The sequence below is a fragment of the Apteryx rowi genome, unplaced genomic scaffold, assembly GCF_003343035.1.
Source record: "Apteryx rowi isolate R43461 unplaced genomic scaffold, aptRow1 scaffold_24, whole genome shotgun sequence".
Classification (NCBI taxonomy): domain Eukaryota; kingdom Metazoa; phylum Chordata; class Aves; order Apterygiformes; family Apterygidae; genus Apteryx; species Apteryx rowi.
This window is the reverse complement of record NW_020448752.1, coordinates 4787743-4812518: the sequence shown is the minus strand read 5'-3', so window position 1 is coordinate 4812518 and position 24776 is coordinate 4787743. Positions and strand designations below refer to the sequence as shown.

At 46.2% G+C, this 24776-nt stretch overlaps 1 protein-coding gene and 1 long non-coding RNA gene across 2 annotated transcripts in view; one reads left to right on the top strand and one right to left on the bottom strand.

Annotated features, from left to right (window-relative positions):
• Positions 1-8271: 8271 nt before the first annotated feature.
• On the top strand, positions 8272-16720 carry LOC112966332. The gene is made up of 3 exons (XR_003253569.1): positions 8272-8396; positions 9173-9250; positions 14531-16720. It is a non-coding gene; the product is annotated as an uncharacterized LOC112966332 (long non-coding RNA).
• Positions 16721-21016: 4296 nt separating this feature from the next.
• LOC112966361 (V-set and immunoglobulin domain-containing protein 4-like) overlaps positions 21017-24776 on the bottom strand; it is an 11504-nt gene continuing 7744 nt past the window's right edge. The window contains exons 6-7 of the mRNA XM_026066377.1: positions 24569-24590; positions 21017-23713 (exon numbers count right to left, since the gene is read on the bottom strand). Of these exons, the coding sequence (XP_025922162.1) occupies positions 23491-23713; positions 24569-24590 (245 nt within the window). The 3' untranslated portion in view covers positions 21017-23490. The remainder of the gene's footprint in view (positions 23714-24568; positions 24591-24776) is intronic.

Genomic DNA, 24776 nt, shown 5'->3' with positions numbered 1-24776 from the left:
GCGGCGGGAGGCGGGAGGCGCTCGCGGGTTTCGCCGCAGCTCGGGACCCAACCGGGCTTCCCGCCCTAGCAGCGGCGCGCGGGGCCTCGGGGCGCCTCCGCTCCCTGCCGGGGCCCGCGAGCCCCGGTCACCGGGCGCGACCCGACCGGGCCTGGGCTCACCTTAAACGGGCCCCGGGCCGGGACCGGCGGCTGCTCCGGTGGCTCTGGTTAGGCCTCGCCACCTCTCCGCAGCCCTGCGCTCCCTGAAGCGCGTGCTTTTCCCTCAGGGCTCCCACTAACCGTCGTCAAGAGCACGGTCAAAGCTAAAGACAGGCCGTGGAGGACCCCGTGTGTTTTACTGCACGTACAGTAACACGGCTGTTAAGCAGATTATTTTGGGTGGGGAGAGAGGAGGACAACAAACATGGTCCTGGGGGAGGCCGGAGGAGTGAGCAGCGTGAGCACGGAGCTTTGGGTGCAGAGTGTGTTCCCCGACACCTTCCTCTCCCCCTCCTCGTGTCATCACCCCTGGATTTGGCTTTGTAGTTATTAAAAAGTTACAAATCCTTAGGTAAAGCCTTAATATAGCATGTAGAAGTGATACCACACAGCCAAACAGTTTAAAAATATATATATACCCATGTCTGTAGGCCCTACTGAATTCTACACTGAGGTTTCCGCTATAAAACACTGCAACAGCGGCTTTGTCCTTCCTGGAGAACACCACACGTGCACAGCTTCCCACCTGGCTAGAAGTTTGCCTGCTGATTAGAAGAATTACCCTGCCTTACAAAGTTACCCTGTCTGCTCCAAATTTCAGATTCAACTTCCATATTTGCACAGCCTTTGACAGGAGGCCATGAGAACAGTTGTGCCCCAGCCAAGCCCTCCAAACTGCCGTGCAGTTTAAAATGGTGGCATTTTAACCTGCTCAGCAGAGTAATCAGTGCTCTGACAGCAATACTCAGGCAATGTCCTCTGATGGGCAGCTTCTTGCCTCTCTTGGTGCCAAATGTGTAAGTTCACTGTCTGAACGAACCTGGGGTGCCAGTTAAAATATACTTTTCATRAGCCTAGTTGGATTTGTGCAATGTTCAATAAGCTGCTTGGAAAAGAGATGTTATTTTGTTTATACATTTGAACTCTCTTGATTGAGGGTTTTCAAAGCTCACTGACAGTCACATCATGGGATAAGATTAAGGACACAGGCATCACGTTCAATAGAACCTTCATAAGTTCAACGTCATGGTCAAGGAGACAAAAATCAGTCACTTCCCTTTATTATCTTTCCATACTCTTGCCTGAAGGAGTCTTTCATTCATACCTGACTGAGTAAAGGATGGCAAGCAATTCAGATAGTCTGGAAAAGGAGAAGAAATCCCCAGTTCTTACATGCTTGCACTTCAGCTGTCATCTCCACTCTAGAAAATAGCATTTGAAGTGTTGCAGTTGGAAGTGGTGTGCTGAAGGAATTTCACTGGAGTGGAAAATGCCGTGGAATGTTTCAAGAGCTCCATCACACAGAAGAAGTAGTACTGGAATAGATACTGGGTGTTGGAGGTATTTTGGTCTGTTTTGTGTCTGTTCCAGTTAAGCTCATGTGGAGTGGTATAATTTCATGAAGAATCTCTTAAGATCCTCAGAAGAGAAAGGATTGCCTTGGTTACAAGGACTATGATCTTCTTTCAAAGGATAGTTTTCTTCTTGGGAAGGGTGAGAAACATTGCTAGGCAGCCAGTGCAATGCTTACGGAAAGAAAGGGCTCCCGCCTTTACAAAAATTAATGGCAGTTGTACCAACCCATAGTTTTGTTTGGGCCTTTCTTGCCCCACCATTAAGAGGTCTGATGGAGCAGGTGGTCCTGCTATGAGAGGTGATTTTGGGGAATAAATTGCTGCAAAGATCTTCCATATCCAAACAGAAGACAGATTTGATGCAATGCTTCCAGGGGGGCTCAGCAGTGCAATACCTCGCAGACTGAGAAACAGCTGTGCATTGTATAGCAAAACCCCGTTTTGTTCTGTCACAATGGTTTCTTCAGCTCAAGAGCAGCTCCGGTGTTAGGGAAGCGCTTCATTGCCACAGAGGATGATGGCTGATGTAAACCTAACTGTCACTGTTGAGTAACAGCACACTAGCAGCGAGCTGAAGCCTGGTGGTCAAATACTTCCCTACAACAATGACTCTGCAAACAAAGGCAGCAGTGTTGAAATGCCCTCTGTGTGCTAGAAGTGAGGCGAGTGATAAGCTACACATCTGCCTCCTCTCGGAAGCCCAAAGTGAAGGGGCCAAGAACAGCAAATGCTAACATCTTGGCTATGTTGTGGTGGCTGCCTCCAGGCCTGTAGAAGTGCAGGACTGATAAACACGCCATTTTTGTATTACAGGTATTTCTGGTACTGTTGCTTCCATCTGCAGTTGTGTTTGAGGCCTAACAGAACAGCAGAACATCTGCCCAGGGTCAGACCAAGAGGGTGGCCAACCCAGCACCATATCTCTGAGGTTAGCCAACAGCAGATGCCAAGGGAAGAATCGAAGAACAGGGCAACCAGTATCTCCCTAGTGCAGTCCCAGTCTCCACTTATCTGTGACTCAGGAACATTCTTCTGATGCATTTTTCTTCTCTGACTTTCCTAATTGCTTTTGCCAGCAATGGCACCTTGAGCAACAGCAGAGGGCCAGTCTGAAATTACCACCTTGGGACACCACTCTGCAAAGCCTTTTTCCTTCCTTCTAAAAATGCACAGAGGGGATCTGTGCTGATCAACTGGCTTGACCTGAGTCCCTGAAAGTGCAAGGGGCACTAGGAATGTCTTTGACAGGTTTTACTGATTCACCTCAGCCTTGCGGGCACTGGGGCTCCCTATGAGTGCAGCCAATGCTCTGATGGCCTGGACTTGGCTGCGCTGTGTCCCAGTTCTGCAAAGCAAACAGGGAACACACAGGGTTTTTTGAGCAGCCAAACAAAGCTAGACCAGAAGTATTAGCTATGCATCCTTGATCTCCGTGAACCATACTACAGCTGGAAACCTCTAATGCATTCCCAYGCAGGAAAGGGCCTGGTATAGTTCAAAGACTGTAGTCACAGAAAGAAGAGTGTGTGGGTTTAACGTAGGCCTTTGCTTGTACCGTGTAGCAATTGGCAGTGCTTTATGCCCAAGGATGTTTGTTTGATAAGATCTCCAGAAACTGGCAGCAGACAAACTTGGTTAATGTGCGGTTTCTGAAAGTAATATGTACAGAAAAGTATCTAAATGTGTTCAGTAAAAGACAATGATTAGCATCAGAAGCACAATCTCTCTCTGCCATCACCATCCATAAAAAAGCATCAGCATAATCCTGTCTTTTTGAAGACTTAAACACACATTAAAACTTTCTGATACTAAAAAAAGTGATGTCTATCCATGGCTCTTTTTCTAGTATTCCAGGGCTGAATTCTGGTCTCAGGGATATATATGTATGGAGTAACTGCACTGACATCAGCAGTGAATGAAATGCAGCTCCATAGCTCCTAATTTCTTTAATCTTTAAGAGAGAAATTCTATCAATCTTTCACACCCAGCATTAGACTCCCCTCTTTGTCTAGCCATATAATAAGATTACTTCAAGAGAAACATGGTCCTTTGAGTGAGTAAAGATGGAAAAATACAGCTTTATTTTTCAGTGATGTATACTGTGCTGGAATTAAGGAGATAGATAGCTGTAATAAGAGCTTATTTTAAGGCAAAACCTCTAGGCAAGGTTATGATTCTTGTTCAGCAGCCATGAACAGAGAACTGGTCTCTGCTGAACAGGGATGACGGATTTGGGGAAAACAAAAGAAGGTCCGTTTTTCCTGTCATATAAAAATCTAGATGTACTAATTCATATAGAATAAGAATGGACCTAAGATACCTGAACCCACTTGGCCTCTGGCTGCTGCTATTTTTCCACCTCTCTAGAATTACTGTATTAATACTACTATTATTCATTGTATGCTGCTATAATTAATAGTATTTGCTGTACAGGATATCTTTCAGGTCATTCAATGGCTGTGACAGTTAATGGGGTTTTCTTATCTGTCACTGTCCATCTGAAAAACAGTTTGAACCTCCTGCTTTGTGTCTGTGTGTCTTTCTCTCTCTCTTTTTTTCTTAACCAGAAGTCTAAAATAAAAGTGACAAACACATAATCAACCACGAACAGAAACATCCTCCATTTGCTTGAGCCTGGCCTCTGACTATTACCACTGTGAGGCTGCCAGAGAAGGGGGCAGGAAGGGAGGGAGACATCATTTATATTACACTGACCAATGGACCAAACTGCATTCATCTGGCTTTGTCCTATCTGGGCAAGTGAGTCCAGAACTTTTCCTGCACAGATGTAGAATGAGCCCCAATTTGTCTTTGTTTGATACAAACTTGCTAATTCATGCCTTATTCCATGACAGGTAAAAAGGGCAAGAACCCGAAAGTAAAATGCAAGAGAATTTGCTGTGTGCTAACTAAATGGACTGCATGACCCATTTTAGCCCCTTTTCTCCAGTTGCTTTCCAAAAAAATTTTGTCTTTTTTGGAAGCAATATGCAAAAACCTCTGTGAAACAATATTTGTTGGCAGTCTGTAATCCCCCCCAGCTTCTCTACCTCCTTTCTTCCTCTTCTCTCTTCACAGAGCAGGCCACAGAGCTGCATGCTGTAAATGTACAGAAAAAAATAGGTTGATTAGGAAATATTGAGTGCAATTTCAAGGCTATTGCACTGAGCAGTGTAGTGTGGTGACATTTGCAAACTATAGAGGAAATAAGCTTCACTGTGAAACATCCACCTTGGATATCAACATTGGCTTGTAAGACTGCAGCAATTAGGTGCAGTGCAAAGCAGGGTGTCCTGGCTGGAGAAAGACATTGGATCTCCTACTGTGAAGGCTAATGAGGTTCAGGTTTAAAGGTTTGTGCTGGCATGTCTACTAGAAAGTCTTTATTGACTGCAGCTGATGCTGCCATGCTTGAATAACCTTTAAGCTACCTGGATTGGATGATGGTAGCCACGTAGGCATGGCAGCAAGGGATTCAGTGTAGGTTAACAGTGAAGCATCTCTCAGCTTCTAATGCAAGGTTTGCAGAAATGCCCCTAGGGTCCAGGCCTGTCTGTTGGATGTGCAAGGGTCTTGCTTCTTTTCACATTGATTCAGTTTCATTACTATCATGTTTTTACTGGTCTGTTTCTTGCCCTGGACACATAAAGTCAATAATACTTTGTGCAACCACCCAAGGGGAACATGAAATATCCAAAGAGCATTTTCCAGCCTGACTCAGATCCCAGATTCACAAGGTTTACTGCCATATGACACAAAAACGAACAGGACAAAATCACCATACCTGTAACAATCTCTTAAACTCATGAAACTGAAAGGATTGATATGCAGAAGTCCACAGTTGTGAGGCTAGGGATCCACATCCTTTGCCAGAGGGCTGCTTTTACCTACCAGCCTACCTGCAAATTTAATAGCCTACATTTGGGCATACCAGTTTGAAACTGTTCACAAATCATTTTAAGATGTAGTGGCCAAAAGAGACTATTCTGATTAACTGCTCTAACCTCCTGAATAAGAGATGTACCACATGATGACAGTTAACCTTAGAGCAGTATGGGGATGTTTATCATGAAGATGAAGCCAAATGTGCTCTGAACATTGCAATTTGTTCATAGGAGTTTAATTTGTGGAGCAATGTATCAATACTGCTTTTGTTCTCCTAAGGAAAGTATTTGAATTGTCTTTACGTTTTTCTACATGTATCAAGTCCTGTTTCTGTCTTTGCTTTGGGGTCTGAATCTGTCCTGAGCCACACTTGCAAATCACTACTAACTCCAGTAATGTTCAGAGAGTCACATAGATGGAAATGACATAAGAGCAAGTTCAGAAATAGGCTGACAGTGTTTTATCAATAACATTGCAAACTTGAGATAGAAACTGTAGCAAAAATGAGTGAATAGAATTCAGATCTGCAATTCAGTTAGTAGAAAATTAAGGGAGATGCATAGTTAACAGCTTCTGTTTGAGAAGATAATTGTGAAAATCTCTTTAAGAGATAGATGTGGACTGTGGATATTGGATCTGAGTTTAGGTCTGGCGTTTAGAAATTACAAAATGCTGTGGTATTTGCTTTGGGTGTTCTCACACTGGCCAGCTCATGATTTTTTTAAATTATCTTCCAATGAGAGGGACCTAACATTTTGCTTTTCAGCACTTTCTTTGCACTGCATCTTCACAAACAAACAAACAAACAAAAAAGATRGAAATAAAATATCTGCCCATTGGTCTTTCCGTAGAACTTGACCTGGAAGTTCACCTGTTTCAAAACCCTTTGTGTACAAGTGGGAGAAAGAGAGAGTGAAGAAGAAAACCTAGAAAAAACTGCACAAACTGCATGAACGCACCTACTTTTTTTCCCAGTTAAAACCAAAGTAAAAACAAAACCAAATCACTGAAACCTTTCCATTCCTCTTTCATTATGTATTTTAAAATACAGGCAAATGAAAGAGGAACTTGACACTGACTGTATTGCTCATTATCTAAATATCCCTCAGGCACAAGGGCCAGATTTTGCTTTTAGCAGGAATGTTGGGCCTCACTTGTGTCTGCACGCAGGCTCATGAGTAGCTTGTGAGCAGTCCCAAGGAGTTCAAAGTGCACATAGTTACTCAGATGCATAAGTGTTTTCCAGATCAGGGGTTTGGACAGAACTGCAAGAACGTAATAAAATATGTGGCTGCAACCCAAGCATGCTGATAACATAACTGAAAGCTGCTGGCTTAATTTAGGGCCCCAGCAGCAAACACTACAGAATCTCCATGTGGTTTGGCTACAGAGCTGGGATAACAGTGGGGAGGCTGGAAAAAGGAAAGCTTGAGATGTAAAAACTGGAAAGGAAAGGCGGCAACTGAGTGTCAGGAGTGAGAAAACTGATCCCACGAGAACGATCCCCAAATCTTCATCACGCTGGCACTGCTAGCTGATGGCAAACATGTTAGGGATAAAGCAAACAGAGAGTGACATATTTTTAATGAGTCCTGGCCTTATAAAAGATGTGGTACACCATACTGGCCACACTAAGGAATTTCTCTCTAGAATTGCTGCTTTTGCTCGAATCAGGTTGGCTTCTGCAGCACTGGTTGTGCTCGGAGCCTGAGCACAGACAGCTCGTTGGCCACTGTTTCCAAAGCTGCATTGACTAACCGTGCTCCCAGCCAGGTTAGATGAAAATGGCATTAGGAGATGATGTGCTGTCTACCTTAAAGCACCCGTGATTGTGGGCAGTCCAGGAGAGGACATGAGGTGAGAAACAGTGGATCTGGCTTTGATTACAATTTTAGAGGATGTTAAACAAAGCACTGATCTTTACTTTTCTGAGCAGGCGTTGGGAACGTTAAGCTACTCCAGTGACAGTGATCCTTGGTTGATGTTGATGGATACGCAGATGGACTGGCAGATTCAGAGAGGGCGAGACCCAGCACTGCTTTCCCTATCAGGTGCTGTGATTCTGAGAAAACAGAGGCTGCCTGCCCACATACGGGCTGGGGAGCAGAGGCATTGCAGCCGCGTCGGTTCGTTCAAAAGAGAGACGGGCCCCACTGGGAACCTCTCGGAGCAAAGCCCTCGGAACGGAGCGGAGGGCAGTTCCCCTTCGCCAAGCGGAACCTGTTCTTGCTCTGCTCCTTACACAACCAGAGGCATAAAATAAGAAATCCCTCTGGGCAGAGCATGTGAGTGAACCTGTCTCCTGAGACAAAGCCTTTCTGGCGGCCCCTGCCTCCGTCCCGTCTGCTGCTCTCCTCTGCCGGCACACCCTGCAGCTCCCCTGCTCCGCAGCAGCTGAGCGCACGGGGCCTGGGCAACCGTCCGGTGGCTGCACTTCGGGGCAAGCCGAGGCAGTGCAGCTGCCGAAACAGTTTTCCTGCCTAAAAGCGAAGGTCTGCTGGACTATAGCCTAAAATCCGAGGTATGACCTTCCCTGCGCTATTGGCATCAGTGCAAGGAGTTTGGCTGTGCAGCCGTGCCTCGGCCTCGGGGCCCGCTGTTAAGTGGCGGCGTTATATGCGTTGCCGATGYGGGGTGCCTCCCCCCGTGCCCTCCCTCTCAGCTCTGCCTGTGAGCTTTGCACCCCGGAGCAGGATGGAGAGAGGCGCCACTTTCACAACTTGGACATGTTGTCACTCACATCCAGACATTTCCTGTTATCTAACCTCAGCCTTATCTTCCCCATTCGCCGCTTCCTCTCGAAGGAGGAGCGGCCCCTTCAAAAACGAGCCGTGCGCCTGGGCTGCACCCCCACACCGCTCTGCTGCTCTGCCGTCCCCCAGGCGCCCCGAGCCCCAGGTGCCCGACCTGCACCGCACAGTCCCCCCTTGTGAGAGGGCCAGGATGGGCAGGCATGGTAGGTACCAGCTCCTCTTTCTGTTCGGCCAAAGCGGGTGGCTTGAGATGGGGGGAAGGATCGGTCCCTCAGGGCTTGTTGTCCCATGTCTTCTCTGGGAGGTCTCAAAGGACCACAGGGACTGGGATACTGAAACTCCCGTAATGTCCACATTCCTGGGAACACAGAAAGTTGTCCTGCTACCCCACATTATATGTTTACTTGCCAGGGGACCAAAGTCAGATCACCTTTGAACTGCATCCCCTCAGCATCGTCGTGGGCCTGAGAGCAGTTTCATCTCTTTTAATGAGAGGAGTTTCTTGGTATTTCCCTTCCAAAGACAAGCTGTGCTGTTGGGCAGTGTATATTTTTGTAAGCATATGGTTAGGGGATAGAAATGCGGCTGGTTCCTCTGCCCTTGGAACCATGATTCGTTGATGAGTATGAATTATAATTAATAGCAATAATGATGTGTACATAGCCATACCTGGTACTCAGACGCATGCGCATGCTCCCCACCCCCATGCACATACACACGCACACACACTACAGATAAGTTGCTGGCCATAGGGAGATTTTGATCGAAATTAGTCATAGATGAGACAGGGCAACAACGAACAAAGAGCAGGGGAAGTTGCGGGATGGAGGAGGGCTTTACCAGGGAGAGACGGTGTCCCAGTGCAGGCGCGAGTGTGCTCTTCAATTCTTTTTCTTGACTTCTGCCTAGATGACTTCAGAATATTAGACGAGGGTTCCCCCMCACACACGCACACTTTTCTTTTCCCTTTTCTTAAAAGTTACTGATGCAAGCAGTCAGAGAGAGCAGAGACCAGCAAAAGCAGAGCGGAGCTGAGGGTGGAGGCCAGAGCTCAAAGGTGAGTATTGAGGAGGGATTGGAGAAGGGGTGTGGGGATCAGTGGTGTTCAAGATAACAAGGGTTTTCACAAGCCCTTCCCTGGTATTTTTGCATAAATCRTGAAGAACCAATTGCAGTATTCTGGTTCTCAGCCTCTCAAGCCATTTCTGCAGCCGTAACAAACCCACAGCCTCCTCGCTGATGTATTTACCAGCTGTTGCAAAAGCTCCTTGCCACTTGTGACTTTCTGTTTCTCTGTGCTCTAAATTGTGGGGCAGACAAGAATACAGGGGGATGCTTCATGCTTTTCTGTCCCTTACAATGTTGTGAATCCTAGGCACAAAATCTAGATCCAGATTTTTGCATATCCCAGATTTTGGCAATGTGTCTATCAGGGACATGCTTACTCCTGATGCTTAGTTTAGCAAAGTTGTGAATTGGCCCATCCACCTTGCTATCTCATGGGATAGGTTTTTATCATGAACAAGAGAAGACAGCTCTTGGGTACTTCAGGAAAATCTTTCCAGTACTAGGGGGTCTGATGATGAGCCTTCATGTTAAGAGGGATGCAGCACTCTGTAAAATCCTGCTGAACTCCTTGAGACCGTGTGAACTAAAGACACCAACACTGCATCAGTTATTTCACTCACTGCACTGGCAAGACGGGAGTGCAGTGTTACTGTCATCTCTCACATGACATCACCCATGAGCATGGTGCTGTACACAGACGAATTGACAGTGAAGGAGCTTGCAGGTGAAGCTGAGGTGCAAACAGCAGGAAGGAATGGGAAGGAGCTATCAAGGTACAGGCTATAAAACCGTGTGGCTGCTTATTAAAAGTGAGGCATATGTGTCTATGGGGGAAGAGTGCTGAATTACTTGTTTTACTTGTTTGGGAGTATGAAAAACTAAAGTTGGGACCTACAGGACAAGATGGAGGAAGATATTACTGTGAAGCAGGGCTAGGCAGAAGGGACTTTCAGCCTGAGTTGAGTAAGGGAGGGGGTTGCCTAGGAAGAGACAGCGAACTAGGACTAACAGCTTCTTTGTTCCCTACTAAATTAGAGGGCACAGAGGGTGGGGGCGATTTTCAGCTCTGGGGAGGCCTTGCAGTCCTTATTCTTCTGAACTTCTGCACTTTTGCAGAAGGATGCCTGCTGCTCAGGGACAGTCCTTATTGAACTACTTAGGGCTGTCACCTCCTGTTCAAGGCTGGGACAACTGCTGTGGAACTGCAGTTTCCAGAAGCTTTCCTTTGGGCACAGCAGCTGCTCTGCACACCGTCCAGTAAGCTACAGCCCAAAGATACCTCAGAGCCCCTGGTGAGGAAGCAAGGGTCTCCCCAGTAACTCTAGAGCCGAGGGGAGAGGGGATCACCTCCTGCCTGGCACCTCCTGCCTGTAGCAAGGGCAGGGACAAGGGTGTCACAAAAGCTGTTGCCCCGCACTGCCATTGCACAGCTCCTCCTGGGGAACAAGTGACTTTATACTGCTGAAAAGACTCTCTCCTTGCCTGTGTCAGCCCTTTGGGAAGGCAGAGCCTGGCCCCATCAGCAGCAACAGCCTCCTTAGCCTGGAGCTGCGTGGCACAGCCAAGCAGGGAGCCGTGGAGCTGCTTTGGCACCTGTCAGCTAAGAAGCAGGAGTTATTAATTAACAAGCTGTGGCATTTGGCCTCTTGCTCTGTTTCTATATTGTTAACTGTCTCATCCAAGTCAGCAGATGTGTTACAGAGATACACTTGGATATGCAGCCCAGCTTGCCTGCRATGCAGCAAGCCCTTTTGGCAGCAGCTCCAGGCTTTGCTGGAGCCTGCCGGATACATGAGATTGAACTCACTGAGCGAAACGTTCAAATGTTTGTCAGGCAAAGATCCCAGCAGAATCAGCTGAATGGCTGGGATCATGGGAAGGTCCAAAATGGATCAGAACTGAGTAAAGGCTTCTGAATTTGACTTTGCTATAGCGAAGGCTTGCAGTTTCTAGGAGAAGCACGTCCCAAGGTTCCTGATGATCAGGGATTCAGCAAACTCTGTTCCCCACAGCCCTTTGGGAGTTCTTGCTTTCAGTTCAATCTGACAATTGGGTTTCTCTGCTAAGTGGAAAACAGAGATGGCCTCGAACCCAGTTCAAGTCCTGTATAACAAGTGCTTGTCCTGAAATGGCTGCTGTCTGCATCTTAGGACCCTGTCACTCAGCATGCAAAACCCACACAGCCACACTTTTATGCATGCTATTACTAGGTTTTTAAGTCAAATCCATCCAATACTTTTACTTTTCATTGATTTTCATCACAAGTTGCAGAAGTCTGACAGCCCTGTAAAAATTTCTGAGAGATCACATGTGGCTTGGAAGGGGAAAGCTGAAGCTTTTTGTGACTTTAATAAGGGACTGACTGAAGAATGCAGAAAGAAAAACTCTAGCGGCTGATTGTTCAGTCTGTTTTATAACACTAGGCTTACTTGGAAATACCCATTTCAGCTTGAAACCAGAAGCTCTGACAATGACAAATCCATTCAAAACAGATATTATCATTACAGGGTGGGGCAGAGAGCTCCATTCCTATCTACTGATAGAATTATCTCCACTGTGTGACCCTTCTCTTATCTATTGCTGACAGCAACATTTTGAGTGACTGTTTTCCCCCTCAGAAAGCCACAATGGGGGGCTTATTTTAAGGTGCAATAGAAGAAGCAATGCTGTGGGTTTTTTTTTTTCCTCTCAAGGCCAGATCTCCCACTGTTAGAAATCAGCACTGAAGCTGAGGAAGGTCTGGTGACTGATATCTGCTGAAGAGCCTATTCAGTCTTTTCTTTGTGCAGCCTCTGCATCACAATTTCATAGGGCTGAGAGTCCTTATGGGGACCACAGGTTCATTTTTCTTTTATCCACATTGCTGGTAGAATGCTCTCAATAGCGTGTGGTATCTAACTCTTACTGATCAATCTTTTCCAGGTAGAGAGCGAGCATCCCTGTTTTACTAACACTAGCCACCCTATGCAAACCCCTCAGAGCTTATTAAAAAATGTTACTCTACATTATACAGCRGAGTTCATTTCAGAAGGACAGTAATTTGATAACCAGACTGACAGACTGACTTAGACAGGGACCCAGGTGTCTTTATGACTGATCTGTTGTTAAAACCCACAGATCAGAGTATTTTAGATTAAAAAACATTAATTTAGAGCCTTGATTACATTAAAACATTTGCACAAGGGTGACAAAATGCTGGGAAGATAGGTGGATGCCCCTCCCCGGCAGTAACCAAGAGAAGTCAGGTGCCTGACTGTTTTGTACCTCAGACCATATCACTACATTGGTGCGAAACCTTGAGGGAGATAACAAATCAGTTTTGACTGTGCTTAAACCAATATATCTTTTGCTAGACTGATCTTAAATTAACTTATCAACACTAATACAAGTTTTCCAGTACTCAAGAAATACACATACTTTTACCCATTGTTACATACTTCTTTTATCTACCATGGTTGAAATTCATTCTGAATTAGGAGCCAGAATAAAGAACTATCCACTATTTACATCTCACTAAAGGCCTAATGTGAAGGGTTGGCAGAATTTAAAAATGGCAAAGGCTTTGTAGTAACCCTGTCTAGAAATGGATTTTATCTTCAAAGCTATAGCTGTTCTTTGCTGTTAAATCCTTATTTCGTTCTTTATTGTTTTTGGAGCACATATAGAAACCATATATTTGACATCACCACTTTTTATTTTGTACTTTTACATAGAAAACTCTCCCCTTTCCAGGCTTATTTCTATGTGTGTAATATTAGATGCGATCCTATGATCATCTTTCTAAAGTAGAATCCTAGAAGTTAAGAGATAGAAAAGACTGAATAAATCACCCACTGCAGGCCACTGTTAATATACCTTAGCTGAATCCTACTTTTGTGCCCTTTAATGGTATGCCTTCCAACATGTAATTAACGTACCCATTTTAGTTTATCATTGTGCTATCAAAAATAGCCTGGCTGCTTTCTTAGAAACTGGTGCTGCTGGTCACATGAAATTAAAATCAGGGGAACTGGAAGAAAGCAAAAAGTGCCATTATGACAGCCTATTGGGGTAGAAAGCTCCATTTCTTGTAGCAGAGGCTTTTTATGCGAGCTGGAAATGAAGCAGAAAGGGTTAGTTTTGACAAAAGAAGTTTCACTTCATTCTCAAAGAAGTTCATTGTTTCCATATGCGATGGTTTGGTTTTCATTTAGCGCTACAATCTTTGCAACCATTTTGCCTAACAGTGCAGCTTCCTGGTGGCAGATGGAGATTGGGACTGATGTTTGCAAGGATGAGAGGCTGCTGTGGTTACTTTTCTCACAAAAGTGAACACATATGGCACTGGACTCTGAGCCAGTGCTGGCAGCTGAACTTACTTCCAACAGAGTCAGTGACAAATCACCCTGTGTATGCAGAGGCACATTTATACTTTTTTTTCAGTTAGGCTTGAAAGGTTCCCTCTTCAGTTCCTTAGGTCTGGGTAAAAAGGTTGGTTTTAGCTATCAGTGGTACAGTAAGAGGTAAAACGCTGAGCCTATCCCTGCCAATAGGAATTCCGTCGTTGGCATTCGTGGAGCCAGGATTTTACCCCAACCTGTGTTAAGATACAGAAGCCCCATCCCATGTTCTTTGGGATCTGTCACACTGGTTACAACTGAACTATTCACATATCTAGAGTTAGGCACTTAACTGAAGTACCTTACTATACGGAGGCAGTGGGGAGTGCCTGACTACTTGAATGCAAAATTACCACAAGGACCCAATAAAAGAAATTAAACTGAGAAACTTCAACAACTTGTTTCAGTTTAGGAGGATAAAAGTGAAAGCTATGAAAAATCTGTTAGATTATCATGCCCTTATCATGCCCTTATCTCTATTCAATGCAAAATTGCTCCCCTGCCCAATGTTCTCTGGGTCTTTGTCTAGACTTTCTGTGTCTATCAGGAAGACCAACACCTCTGTAATGTACCCAAACTGCACGTCTGAGTGTTTGCTTGGCCATTTTGTCAATATTTTAAGCTACGAAGCTAGCTGTATAACTAAGGCAGAAGGTTAGTTTGGAGCTTTCAGCATCATTTCCAGCTTCACTGATCTTCAGCCTTTGGATTAACACAGCAGATGTTTTCCACAGCAGAAGGCAGTGTCTGCTTGTGCAGTTCTGCCTCTCCTGAAGAAAAGCATTGGAGTGTGAAATAGGGTGGGGATAATGAAGGTTTTTGCTAACTGAAAAAAAGCCTCTGAAGTTAACAGCAGCTTCAGCCCTTCTTTTTCCTCTCCATCTGCCTAGGATGCCACCTCAGCAAAGACCTGTTCGACGGCACTTCGGAGAGCTGCAGTGCAGCACTGCGTGTATTTGACAAGCTGAGTTTGACACTCAGTGTGGCAGAGTGTCAGTTTGTCAAATACCCCAAGTGAGGCATTTGCTTAGCAACACAGCGTGACACCAAGGAGACTGACCCCTTCCTCTGACTCGGGTGGGAAATTTCCTGTCCGTATTCTTCCCTTCGCCAAAAACCCAAAGAGGTACTGAACAAACCATCTCGTTACTGAATGTTTGACTCTGACTCCCGTGCTGTCAGKTTTCCCTTCCACCCCAGTTTTGGAAATGCCTATTGGGGTGCTCATCTTATTGGCAAATCTCTATAAAAGTTGTGCTGGCACAATTCCACTGAGATAGGAAAGCAGAGAATTTGGCCCGGGTTCCTTATTCTCTGCAGCCGAAGACAGAGCTGTTCTCTTTCGCAACATTAACTAGCAGGCTGTTAATTAAGCTCCTGTTCAGTTAAAGGTTATGGCTATTATGGCTACTACAATCATAGCATTATGGGTAGTAGCAGCATTATCTATAACATAGAATTTTTTCATTGGACTTAAAGGAATCTTCTTTTAATTGAAGTGAAAACTAATAACACTGCCGTTTCACTTCCCTCTATCCCATTGGCCAGTGCAAAGTGGTGGTTTGCTCAATCCATTTTTAAATTAAGCCAAATAGTCTATCACTTCTCCTTGAAGCCCTTTTTGTTTAGAAAAGACTCGTTGGTTTTGGCTGGTTATTCCTAGTCAGCACTTGCTGCAAGGTTGCCTATTGCTTTTGCTACATTTCTGCTGTTTTATTAAAATAATTCCCTCTAAATCATCCCAGCTGAAGATCTAATGATTGGTTAACATTTTTAATGACTGAGTTGTGGCATTTCATATCCAAAGCTTGAGATATCTCAGGGTGGAAGAATGTCACAGGGTGAATTCCCAGCCCCATTTGACAATTTGAACTCTCTGAAGATGTTTAAAATTGAAAACTCAGAAACCAAAAGAAAATCCCAAGATACTACTGACTTGTTTCAGGGCAGTACCACCAGCAAATTTTGCAACATTTGAGAATATTGATAAACTTTAATACTATGGGTTTTTTTTTTCTTGCCACTATTTCTTGCCAAATATTTTGAAGAAGTTCGGATTTGTACAAACCTGTGACCAATGAATATATAGCATTGTCTAAGCAAATTGTGTTCTGCTTTCTGTCTAAGTCCTATCAGCAGGGCTTATTGTGCACTTCTGGACAAACACGGTCCTACTCACTATGACTCACACTCCCGTGGTCTCTCTCCAGCACCTACTCATGACTCAGAGACATCACCCTGATCCGTATCGCTGAGGTCAGCTTCAGAAGAGAACAAAGTATTACTTCAGGGGTCATTTTGTCCCCAGTGGATCCTTAATGTAGTGGGCAGATGTGTCAACCCAAACTCTTTCTGCCATCACAGTCCCCATGGTTTCAGCAGACAAACTCTTGCACCACAGCTAGCTGAGTGTTCATTTTAAGCTCTTCAGCACTGTTTTCTTACAGTTTCATAGTTTTTACCTTTGCTGGTGTTTGCCCTTCTCCTTTTTTGCTAACTTTTCTCTAGGTAGCCCCCAATTCCTTCTAGATTGGTGGGGGGAAGGGGAAGAAATTTAATTCCATCCTCTCCTGCAAGARCAAACATCAACTTATAGTGGGACAAATTTCGCTGTCTGTAACTTCCTCTCCTTTCTCCGGGTTGAGAACAGCAGTTTCAGAATGGCTCTAAAAGCTAGGGAAACCTGACAGTTTAAAAGCCAACACATACCCTCAAACGTACAAACCTTGCAGTTCCACCCTGCTTTGAAGCAAGGGGAGTTGCAAGTCTCATGACACTGTACTGGCCACTACAAAATAGTGTTTATCTGGAGGCGGTGTAGTTTCAGAGCAGAAGCTGAGGTTTCCCTTTCTGTGCTGGTGCAGAGCTGGTGCTTTGGGTGAGTCACATCAACGGGTGAGTGACCGGCACAAGGAAAGGAGAAGTTCTCTTGCTTAATGGAGACACAACACAGCAAAGCCCTCTGTGACTTTCAGAAGAAAAACGTTCTGATCAGAAAAAGCTTTTACTACCAAACATGCCAAAAATATAAATAAAAAAATAATTGCAGACTTGCTGCACAGGGAGAAACAACAACCTAAGCACTGGAGAGGGGCTATTTGCATTTTTGCTGTTCTGCTGATGATGATCAGAACTGGTTTGCTGCCTGAACTAGAGGCAGTGCCAACAACTGAAGCACACAGGATCTGCTCCAGCTGGGGCATCTGCTACCCCTTCCTTAGCCCTGTTGCCTTTTCTGTCTGCAACCTCCCCCAGGCTTCAGGGTTTCTGAAGAAGCCGCCCGGAGCTCCTCAGAGCACATCTGTGCTCAGAGGAATCAAAAGTAGGAAAAATCATGGTCTTACACAGTCAGTGAGGGAACTTGGAGTTGGGAGCTTATAATGGCAGCAAATCTTGAATAAAACACTAGGTTAATTGTTTAAAAAAAAAAAAAAAGGGGGGGGATTGGAAAAAAAAAAAAAAAAAAAAAGAGATAGCCAGTCCTGCCTGTTGGGTCTGGATCTGCTGTGAGGAGAGGATGGGGAAACTGAGACGTTTTCGGTTCCTTCCCCTCATAGCACCAGCCTTGCACCACACGTTACCCCACGTGATCACAGTGGCGGCTATCCGGTCCACCCATTTCTCTTGTTCTGCATTACCCCTGAAACTGCTAACACCAAAAGCTGCTGTTTCAACCTGGTGTCTTCAAGGCCAGCTTCTGGGGAAGTGTGCTCTGCAGTTTATGCACTAGCTACCACCACTGTGTGGGGATAAATTACACCATCCCCAGCAGCAAAGCTCAAGAGACCTCACACACCTTTCTAATGGTCTCAACACTTCTTGCCGCTGGGCAGGACAATGCTCCCCTCCTCTACCAGCTGTCACCTGGGAGCCAGCCAAGAGCAGCACCAACATATATGCCAAGAGAGCAATGCTTGGAGCAGGTCCTGGCCCTGCCACAACCCAAACAAGGACAGCCAGGTCCTGCTGGCCCCCTGGGATGCACAACAGCCTGACACTGCAGCACAACCGTCCTGTAGTGTCCAGTACTGTGTTACGAAACCTTTCGTAATACAGGCAGTACATAATGCTCATACAGAGAGGGAAGGAAAATTTGCTTGATAATCAACTAATGTCCTGAAGAAGAAGAAGCATCACTGTAATCCAGGGCTCTAAAGGTAAAAGTTAGGCTTTGTTCTTTCCAGTGCTCAGGCCATAAAAAGCTACATGAACTTGCAATTACGCTGCCTACCCAGGAAGGGAAGACCAAGGCAGCAGTGGCATATGCCAGGTTGGTAAAAGTCCATGAAGGAGGGCTTGCATGCCCCACATCTCATCTGATGCCTCACCCCCCAACTGCATCGACTGATTTAATAAAAGACAATGACTCTCCCTATAAACTTGGTTTGCTAAAGCAGGACTGACATTCCCCTTCCCTGCCCCCCCCCCCCCAAGTATTTGCATCTCAAATCCATAGGATAAGTGGCTGCTGCCTGGAGGTGTCTAACTGGAGGGGCAACAAATGAGCAGCGCCAGTGCACAGGCCAGAAGCAAGAAGCCCCTGGGCAAAGTGCCCACAACAGCAGCTCCTCATGTAAAATGCAAATGATTAACAAAGAGAACACAAATGAGCCTGTTCAGACACAAAGGTTATCACAGGAAACTTCAGCTGAAGGCAGGAGCAGAACACACAGCATTACACCCCTTTGTGAAAAGGAACATTTCTGCTTTGTTTTTGGCAGAGATCCAGGAATGCCCTGGGGTGGGTTTAAGCACAGGTGACAGCTCACACACCCTGCAGCAACCCTACACCCCACTAGCACACTGGGCTCACAGTGTGGGGGCTCCTCCTCACGATTGCAACAATCCAAGGTTAACAAAATTTACAGGTTTTACATTAAAGAACATATTTTTCAGCACTCCTGCTTGAGAGGAAGAGCCTGGAAATGCAAAGTATGACCTTACATCTCAGGAACCACATGGCAAAAGGGGGAAGCCAAAATGCACATTCAGAGAAGATTCTTAACAGTAGTGCAGAGCATGCAGGCTTTTGCTTTTTTTTTTAAGCTGCTCTCTTGATTTCAGAGCAGCTGACAGCAGAAGTACCCATGCTCTAAAAGAGATGCTGTCCAAGCAGCTCCAATGCCTCCAAGCAGCAGAAGAGAAGCCAACAGGACCCTCCCTGCCCTGGGCACGCACCTGCAGGACTTCCTCACTCTTCCACCTTGCAGCTGGTTCCCTCTGCCTCAGGCCTCCTTGCTCAGAGCAGACCTCGCTGAGTCCCCGCGATCTTCAGCCAAGCGGAGATATTTCCCACCTGCAGGTGCTCCAGCATTTGCTTGCAGCTGGCTGCCTGGCAGAGGGGGGCTCCCTCCCCCAGTGCCCTTCATCCCACAGAGAAACCCCCTCTGAGGGCCAGCATCCTCCTCCTCCTCCTCCCCCCCCTTCTTTAAGGCCTCTCAAGGCCCAGCTGCTCCTGCTTTCCCTCAGCCACCTCCTCCTCCTGCAGTTTTTAACCCTTTCTCTACCTGGGACAGCAGGACAGAACCATAGGGAGATGCAGGATTTGCAGAATGAGCTGAGTTTCCCTTTTAGCTCTTTTAGCCCAGGAAGTTGCCCCCTTCCTTGGCTCGCCCAGGAGCTGGGTCGGTTGGTCTTCAGACAAGGTCCGAGGGGCAGTTAGCCGCAGAACTAAAGTGGACTCGAGCCCAGAGCTGAATCTCTGAAGGTCTGCATTTCCCTAAAGGTGGCAACAGGCCTTGGCAAGGTATTTTTGGGCCTGTCCCGTCCGCTCTTAATTGTGTTAAAGCCAAGCAGAGGAATGGGTAGGAAACGGTTGCTGGAAGCCACGTGGTAGAAAGAGGCAGCAGTCCTCGGAATATAGGACGTTCTGTCCAGCGGGAACGCAGGCTGAAAGCTCTCGAGGGCCCCGCAGCCGTTGCCTGTCCGTCGGCCGGCCCGTGGGCATGGGCTGACCGCGGGGCTCTGCAGCTGCAGGGCTCATGACAGCCACGCGGCGCGGAGGTGACAGCAGCGTCAACAAGAGTTCAGCTGTTCGGGGAGCCAGCGCTGGCAGGGCTCGGGACTTCACCGCAAGACTCACGATAAGCAGCATCCTTCTCAAAGCTCCAGCTCCTGGAGCCAAAGGATTGGGTAAAAATCTTAGCTTTAATAGTATACGCACTTCTAGAGCTTGTGGTTACTGAGAAACATGGAAATGTGAACCTTTCAGGCTACAAAGACAAAAAAAAGTTTAAAAGAAGCCCCAACTTTTTGCTCAAAGTCTTGCAGTTTGCCTGACAGCTCAATCCGCCCGGCAGCTAGAGCTGAGTTTCCCAGGACTTGAGCTCTGGCGAAAAGTGGTGTCAGGGCCAGGCATGTTTGTGGCCTGGTGGGGGACCGTTGTTTGAAATAGTTCCAATAGTTTTTGTTATTGTGACATGGAAATGTGTGGAAACCGAAACGGTTCCTGGAAACCCACCAGCTCTGACAGGATCTGACTAGGAGGGTTTTTCGCATCTCATCTCCCAGAACGGCAAGCGCCTTTGGTCGGAGTTGGGAGAGCCAGAGCCAGCGCCATGCCCTGCTGCAGGCAGAGGAGGCGGCACAGAGCCCGGACCTTTCCCACCGCTGCCTTTCCAAGCAATCGCACCTCATTCTGTAGCCAAGCCTTACGCCACCTCACTCGCGTAAGCGTGATGCCTCCTCTTATGCACTCGAGCGTGTACAGTGTTCATCGCTCCTGCTTTAACAAGCTACTCCCCAGCAGCRTGTGCAAGGGTACGCCTCCAGGCCATTCTCTCTCATTTTGGGTTGTTTCCTACAGCAGAGCAGTTTTTGTTTCCTTGTCAGCAGATGGTGCTAGAGAGAAGTAGAGCCTTCCAGCTTGGGGACGTAAAATGCTACCTGGTGTGATGTGGCGCTCAGAGCTGGAGGTTTTGGGACAGACACCTGATGTCTGGGAGCTGGATGCAGACCACCAGCTGATTTCATGCAGACTGCCAAACAGGGCCTCCTGCCTTCTGGAGCGATGAGGATGTGACCTTCTCTGCACTTCTCCTGGCAGCATGAGTTCTTTTGATTGCCACACATCTCTAAGGCCACAGTCATGGTGCTTCCCTTGGCCTGGCCCTGGCATTTAAGATGTATACTGGAAGCGGTGTCTCAGGAAGAGACGATTTACTGCTTCTCAGTATTGTTTTCTCCTGCCTTGATCTGGCTCTTATCCTCACAGCTTCTCTGTGTTCGACAGGTGGATAGGAAGCTGTTTTCTGCATGCGAAGGTATGTTTTCACAACACGACTACTTGGAATTAACCCTGGGAACAGATTTAGTCATCAGTGTATTAAGAAGTCAGTGGTGGGGGGAAGGGGAAGCAATGAACTCTTAAGGCTTTGCGTGTTCCCGTCGGACCTGTGGAGTCGATGCAACCTTTACCTTCCAACGAGGCTGCGATTGCGACACGCTTAGCCATCGCCCAGGCAGGCTGAGGCCGGCGGCCGAGGGGCCGATGGCAACGGAGTCCTGCGGGGCTGCCCGAGACGCTCGCCCGCGAGGGCCTGCCAGCCAGCGATGAAGTCTGCTCGCTGGACCTGGGGTGGCTCAGCTGTGCCAGCAACAGCCCCGCTGTGAGCAGGGAGGACAGGTGGGCCCCATAAGCTAATGCCTGGGACAGGCCCACAGTGTGGGGGACACTTCCTCTAGCTCCAGTGGTACCTTGGCGTTGAAGAGCTTGCACAGAGCATGGTGGTGGGCCATAGATGACCACACTACTGTTCCGTGTCTTTTCCCTCCCATAATTCTACACATCACGACACCTGCATTGCAGCTTAGACACAGCCTTGGAAGGTGCTGCAGATTCAAGGCTGTCATAGGTCGTCAAAGGGCTTGCTGACTCTGCTGTCCTCAAGGCTTACGTAGCTTAAAGATCACGGGACTGCACAGCCTGAGGTGAAAGAATCTGGCTTGAGACTCTGGGACTGGAAGGCATTTGCAGCACTGGCTGTTAGAAAACAGCTCTGGTTTTGCTTGGAAAGGAATAGTTGATTTGAGCCTCTGAGAGCCGATAAATAGGGAGCCAAAGATTTTTTTAAATAACTGCTTTTCAGAGCAGACCAACATACTGAGTAATGGTGTGAGATGAAAGTCAAGGATTTTAACTCCTGAGCTAAATCACAGGCAAGGTTTTATATCATTTAGATGATCTGTCTTGTCCAGCTCCTATCTTAGCCTTCCAGTGGCAGTGAAGCAAGAGTCAGTATTGCAGTATCCTCAAAGTCCTTCTAACCTCTGACAGTGACTTAGTAGCATAATAACACTTATCACCCCACTCTGACTGATAAACTCCTGAAAAAAAACAGAACTAGCTGAAGAGTTTGGAAGAAAGGTGCTGTTGGGAAACCCTCAACCAAATGTGCCTAGCTCAATCACTGATGCGCCTAACCAACTCACTGAAATCGGAGTTTTTCCATTGACTTCAGGCCTCAGTCTGTCACCTTCATTTTTCTATATCTTACTGTGCTGCCACCACAGGGGTAGGTGTATGCAGGTCTGTGAAAATTTGCAAGTAGAGGCAGCCTGAAAACTAGCCTTATAGRGTCTGGTGTAGGCTGTAGGCATGAGAGGAGTTTGATGTGGGCTGATGTGCAGGCATGCTGCCCCCCTCCTGTCCTCTCCTCTTTAGAAGACAAATACAGGTCAAACTCCCAAGTCAAGTTGTGGCCATGACTGGACCCCTAGCTGTTCCTCAGAATTAAATCAGGAGACAGAGCAAAAGCACAAATTTGTAAGCAACAGAAATATGAAGGCACTGGATGGTGAAATATCAAGGAAGTCAGAATTGGTATGCAGTTGACTCCTTTGAAGCCTTTTATATTTGCCCTGGGGAAGAAAATACTTTGCACTAATCAAGCACTTTTCAAGACATTTTACAAACATGAAAGTTCACAGCACCCCCATGACATAGGTCAGCATTAATATCTCCAATGTAATCAGATGGACAGATTGCATCATGTTCCACACAGTGAATTGGTATCAATCTATGTTGAGTCCAGGGAGGTCCCTTGCTCAATCACTATACCAAATGCCTTAATTTTCTCTCTAAGCAATCATCAAGAAGGCTAATATTCTGCAATGCTTTTATGTTATCATGCCTCTGGCCCCCACACTATAAAATAAAATTTTAACATTTCTTTCAACATCAGTTCTGCTTTTCCAGGAGAAAAACAGCCAGTGGGGATTAGGAGGATCATCAGGTCAGAGCCATTCCCTCTTCCTCTCAGTAATTTATTCCAGTCTGATTGGAAAAATGACATTCCTGGGACAACAACACCCTCTGTGGTCCCTTTACCATCCTCAAATGAAAAAGACTCAAGGGCAAACAAGCTGTACAACCAGTATTTGTAACTGTAAAAGCCAGGGAACATTCCACTTCCGGCACAATTCCTGGTTCCTTGCAGTCTGTGATGTCCGAACAGGGGAACATATGCTTGAGAATATACCCTGCCGTTATTATTGGCCGGTAGTGCTGCAACCAGTTACACCTAGACCTGCAGGCTAAAGGCTTCAGTGTTTCTACTTCTCCAGGTCCCTTCTTCCTCACCTTTGTCCTTCAGGCTGCTCGTAAATTAATAGCTACATAAATGTAGGTAGAGAACCACTCAGCTGAGGGTTTCTGCACCAATGGGCAGGACCTTATTCACCAGAGCCCAAGGTTGTGCGGTTTCCCCAGGTTAAACAAAGCAATGAGACTGGTATATTTATCAGTGGAGAAGGCAGATAGGAAAAATAGTTTCCTTTGGCAAAATTCACCACTCAAGATCTGCAGCTCCATCTTCTGCACAGCCGCTCATGTGGAAATGCAGGTACTCTACTAAAAGTCTTCTGCTTCATATTCTGATTCCATTGCCTTCACAAGGGTCTCACACTCAGTGTTTTTCCCAGTACATATGTTGCTATAGTCATTGTCTTTCATGGTGACATATGGTGACATGGTTTCATATGCTGCTTCAGTCCTAGAATTTACCTCCTCTTGTGGGCACTTAGCAGGGACCTCCAAATCAGTCTCTGTTCTCATGACATCTACGGTGCTATGGCTGAAACAACAGAGAGAGATTAATGAGAAGGGGGAATAAATCAGAAATCATTTGATCTACACCTTGACCAGAGAATAGCAAAACTTACACTAATCTACTAAGAGTCTGTGAGGCTCTGAAAGACACTAGAAAGCAGTATTAAAAGAATCACACACACACTCAAAAAGAGGAAACAAACAATTAACATTGGTATCACAATCGCTGGTGGCATTATTATACTGGTATTCAACAGACTTTCCAAAGGTTGGATTGTCACCATATAGTCCAGCCTTTGCAAAATAACTACTATTAATAATTGCTAAAACAGCAATTGGTGGGGCCACAGGTGGGTAAGGTATATCTCTGAACAGAAAAATAGGATGAGGGGATTAAGGGCTAAGATTAAGATGGGGCAGGAAATATGTTCTTATAAGTAGAAGCAAACAGGAATTGCACAAAATAACATATTTAGATAACCACTGGGATATGTTTCTTAAGCAAAAGGCATGTAGAGGAGGAACTTATCTTGAGGGAAGAGATGAGAATTTGTGTTCTCTGCTTTGTGAAATAATGTTGGAAATTTACTACAGAGAACAGCTTTCCCATGGCACCTGCAAGACAGAGTGAAGGACCCAAAATATCTTCCTCTCATTCTAACGTCTTAAAGAATAGACCCTCTCTTACTATCTTCCGCATTGAAATGTTAATGTCCTCATGCTGCTAATCAAATGCACTGTCAAGGTATTCAGATCCTCCCCCCAAGAAAGTCAAGGAAATCTTTGATCGTTCAGTGAGAAAAGAGGTTTTTCTGAAACAGATGCCAGTACTGAATCCCTCAAAGTCTTCTCAACATCACAGATGAAGAATTGTACTCACAATGCAACTTCATAGAGGGGTTCTGAAAAAAAGGGAGAATCAAAGATGTACATCAATATATTTTATTATTAATCTGCCAGGGGTTCATGCTCTGCACCGGGGTGTCCGGCGCGGAGGGAGGGCGATGGCGATTCCCAGGGGTTCATGCTCTGCACCAGGGTGTCCGGCACGGAGGAGGGTGATGGCGATTCCCAGGGGTTCATGCTCT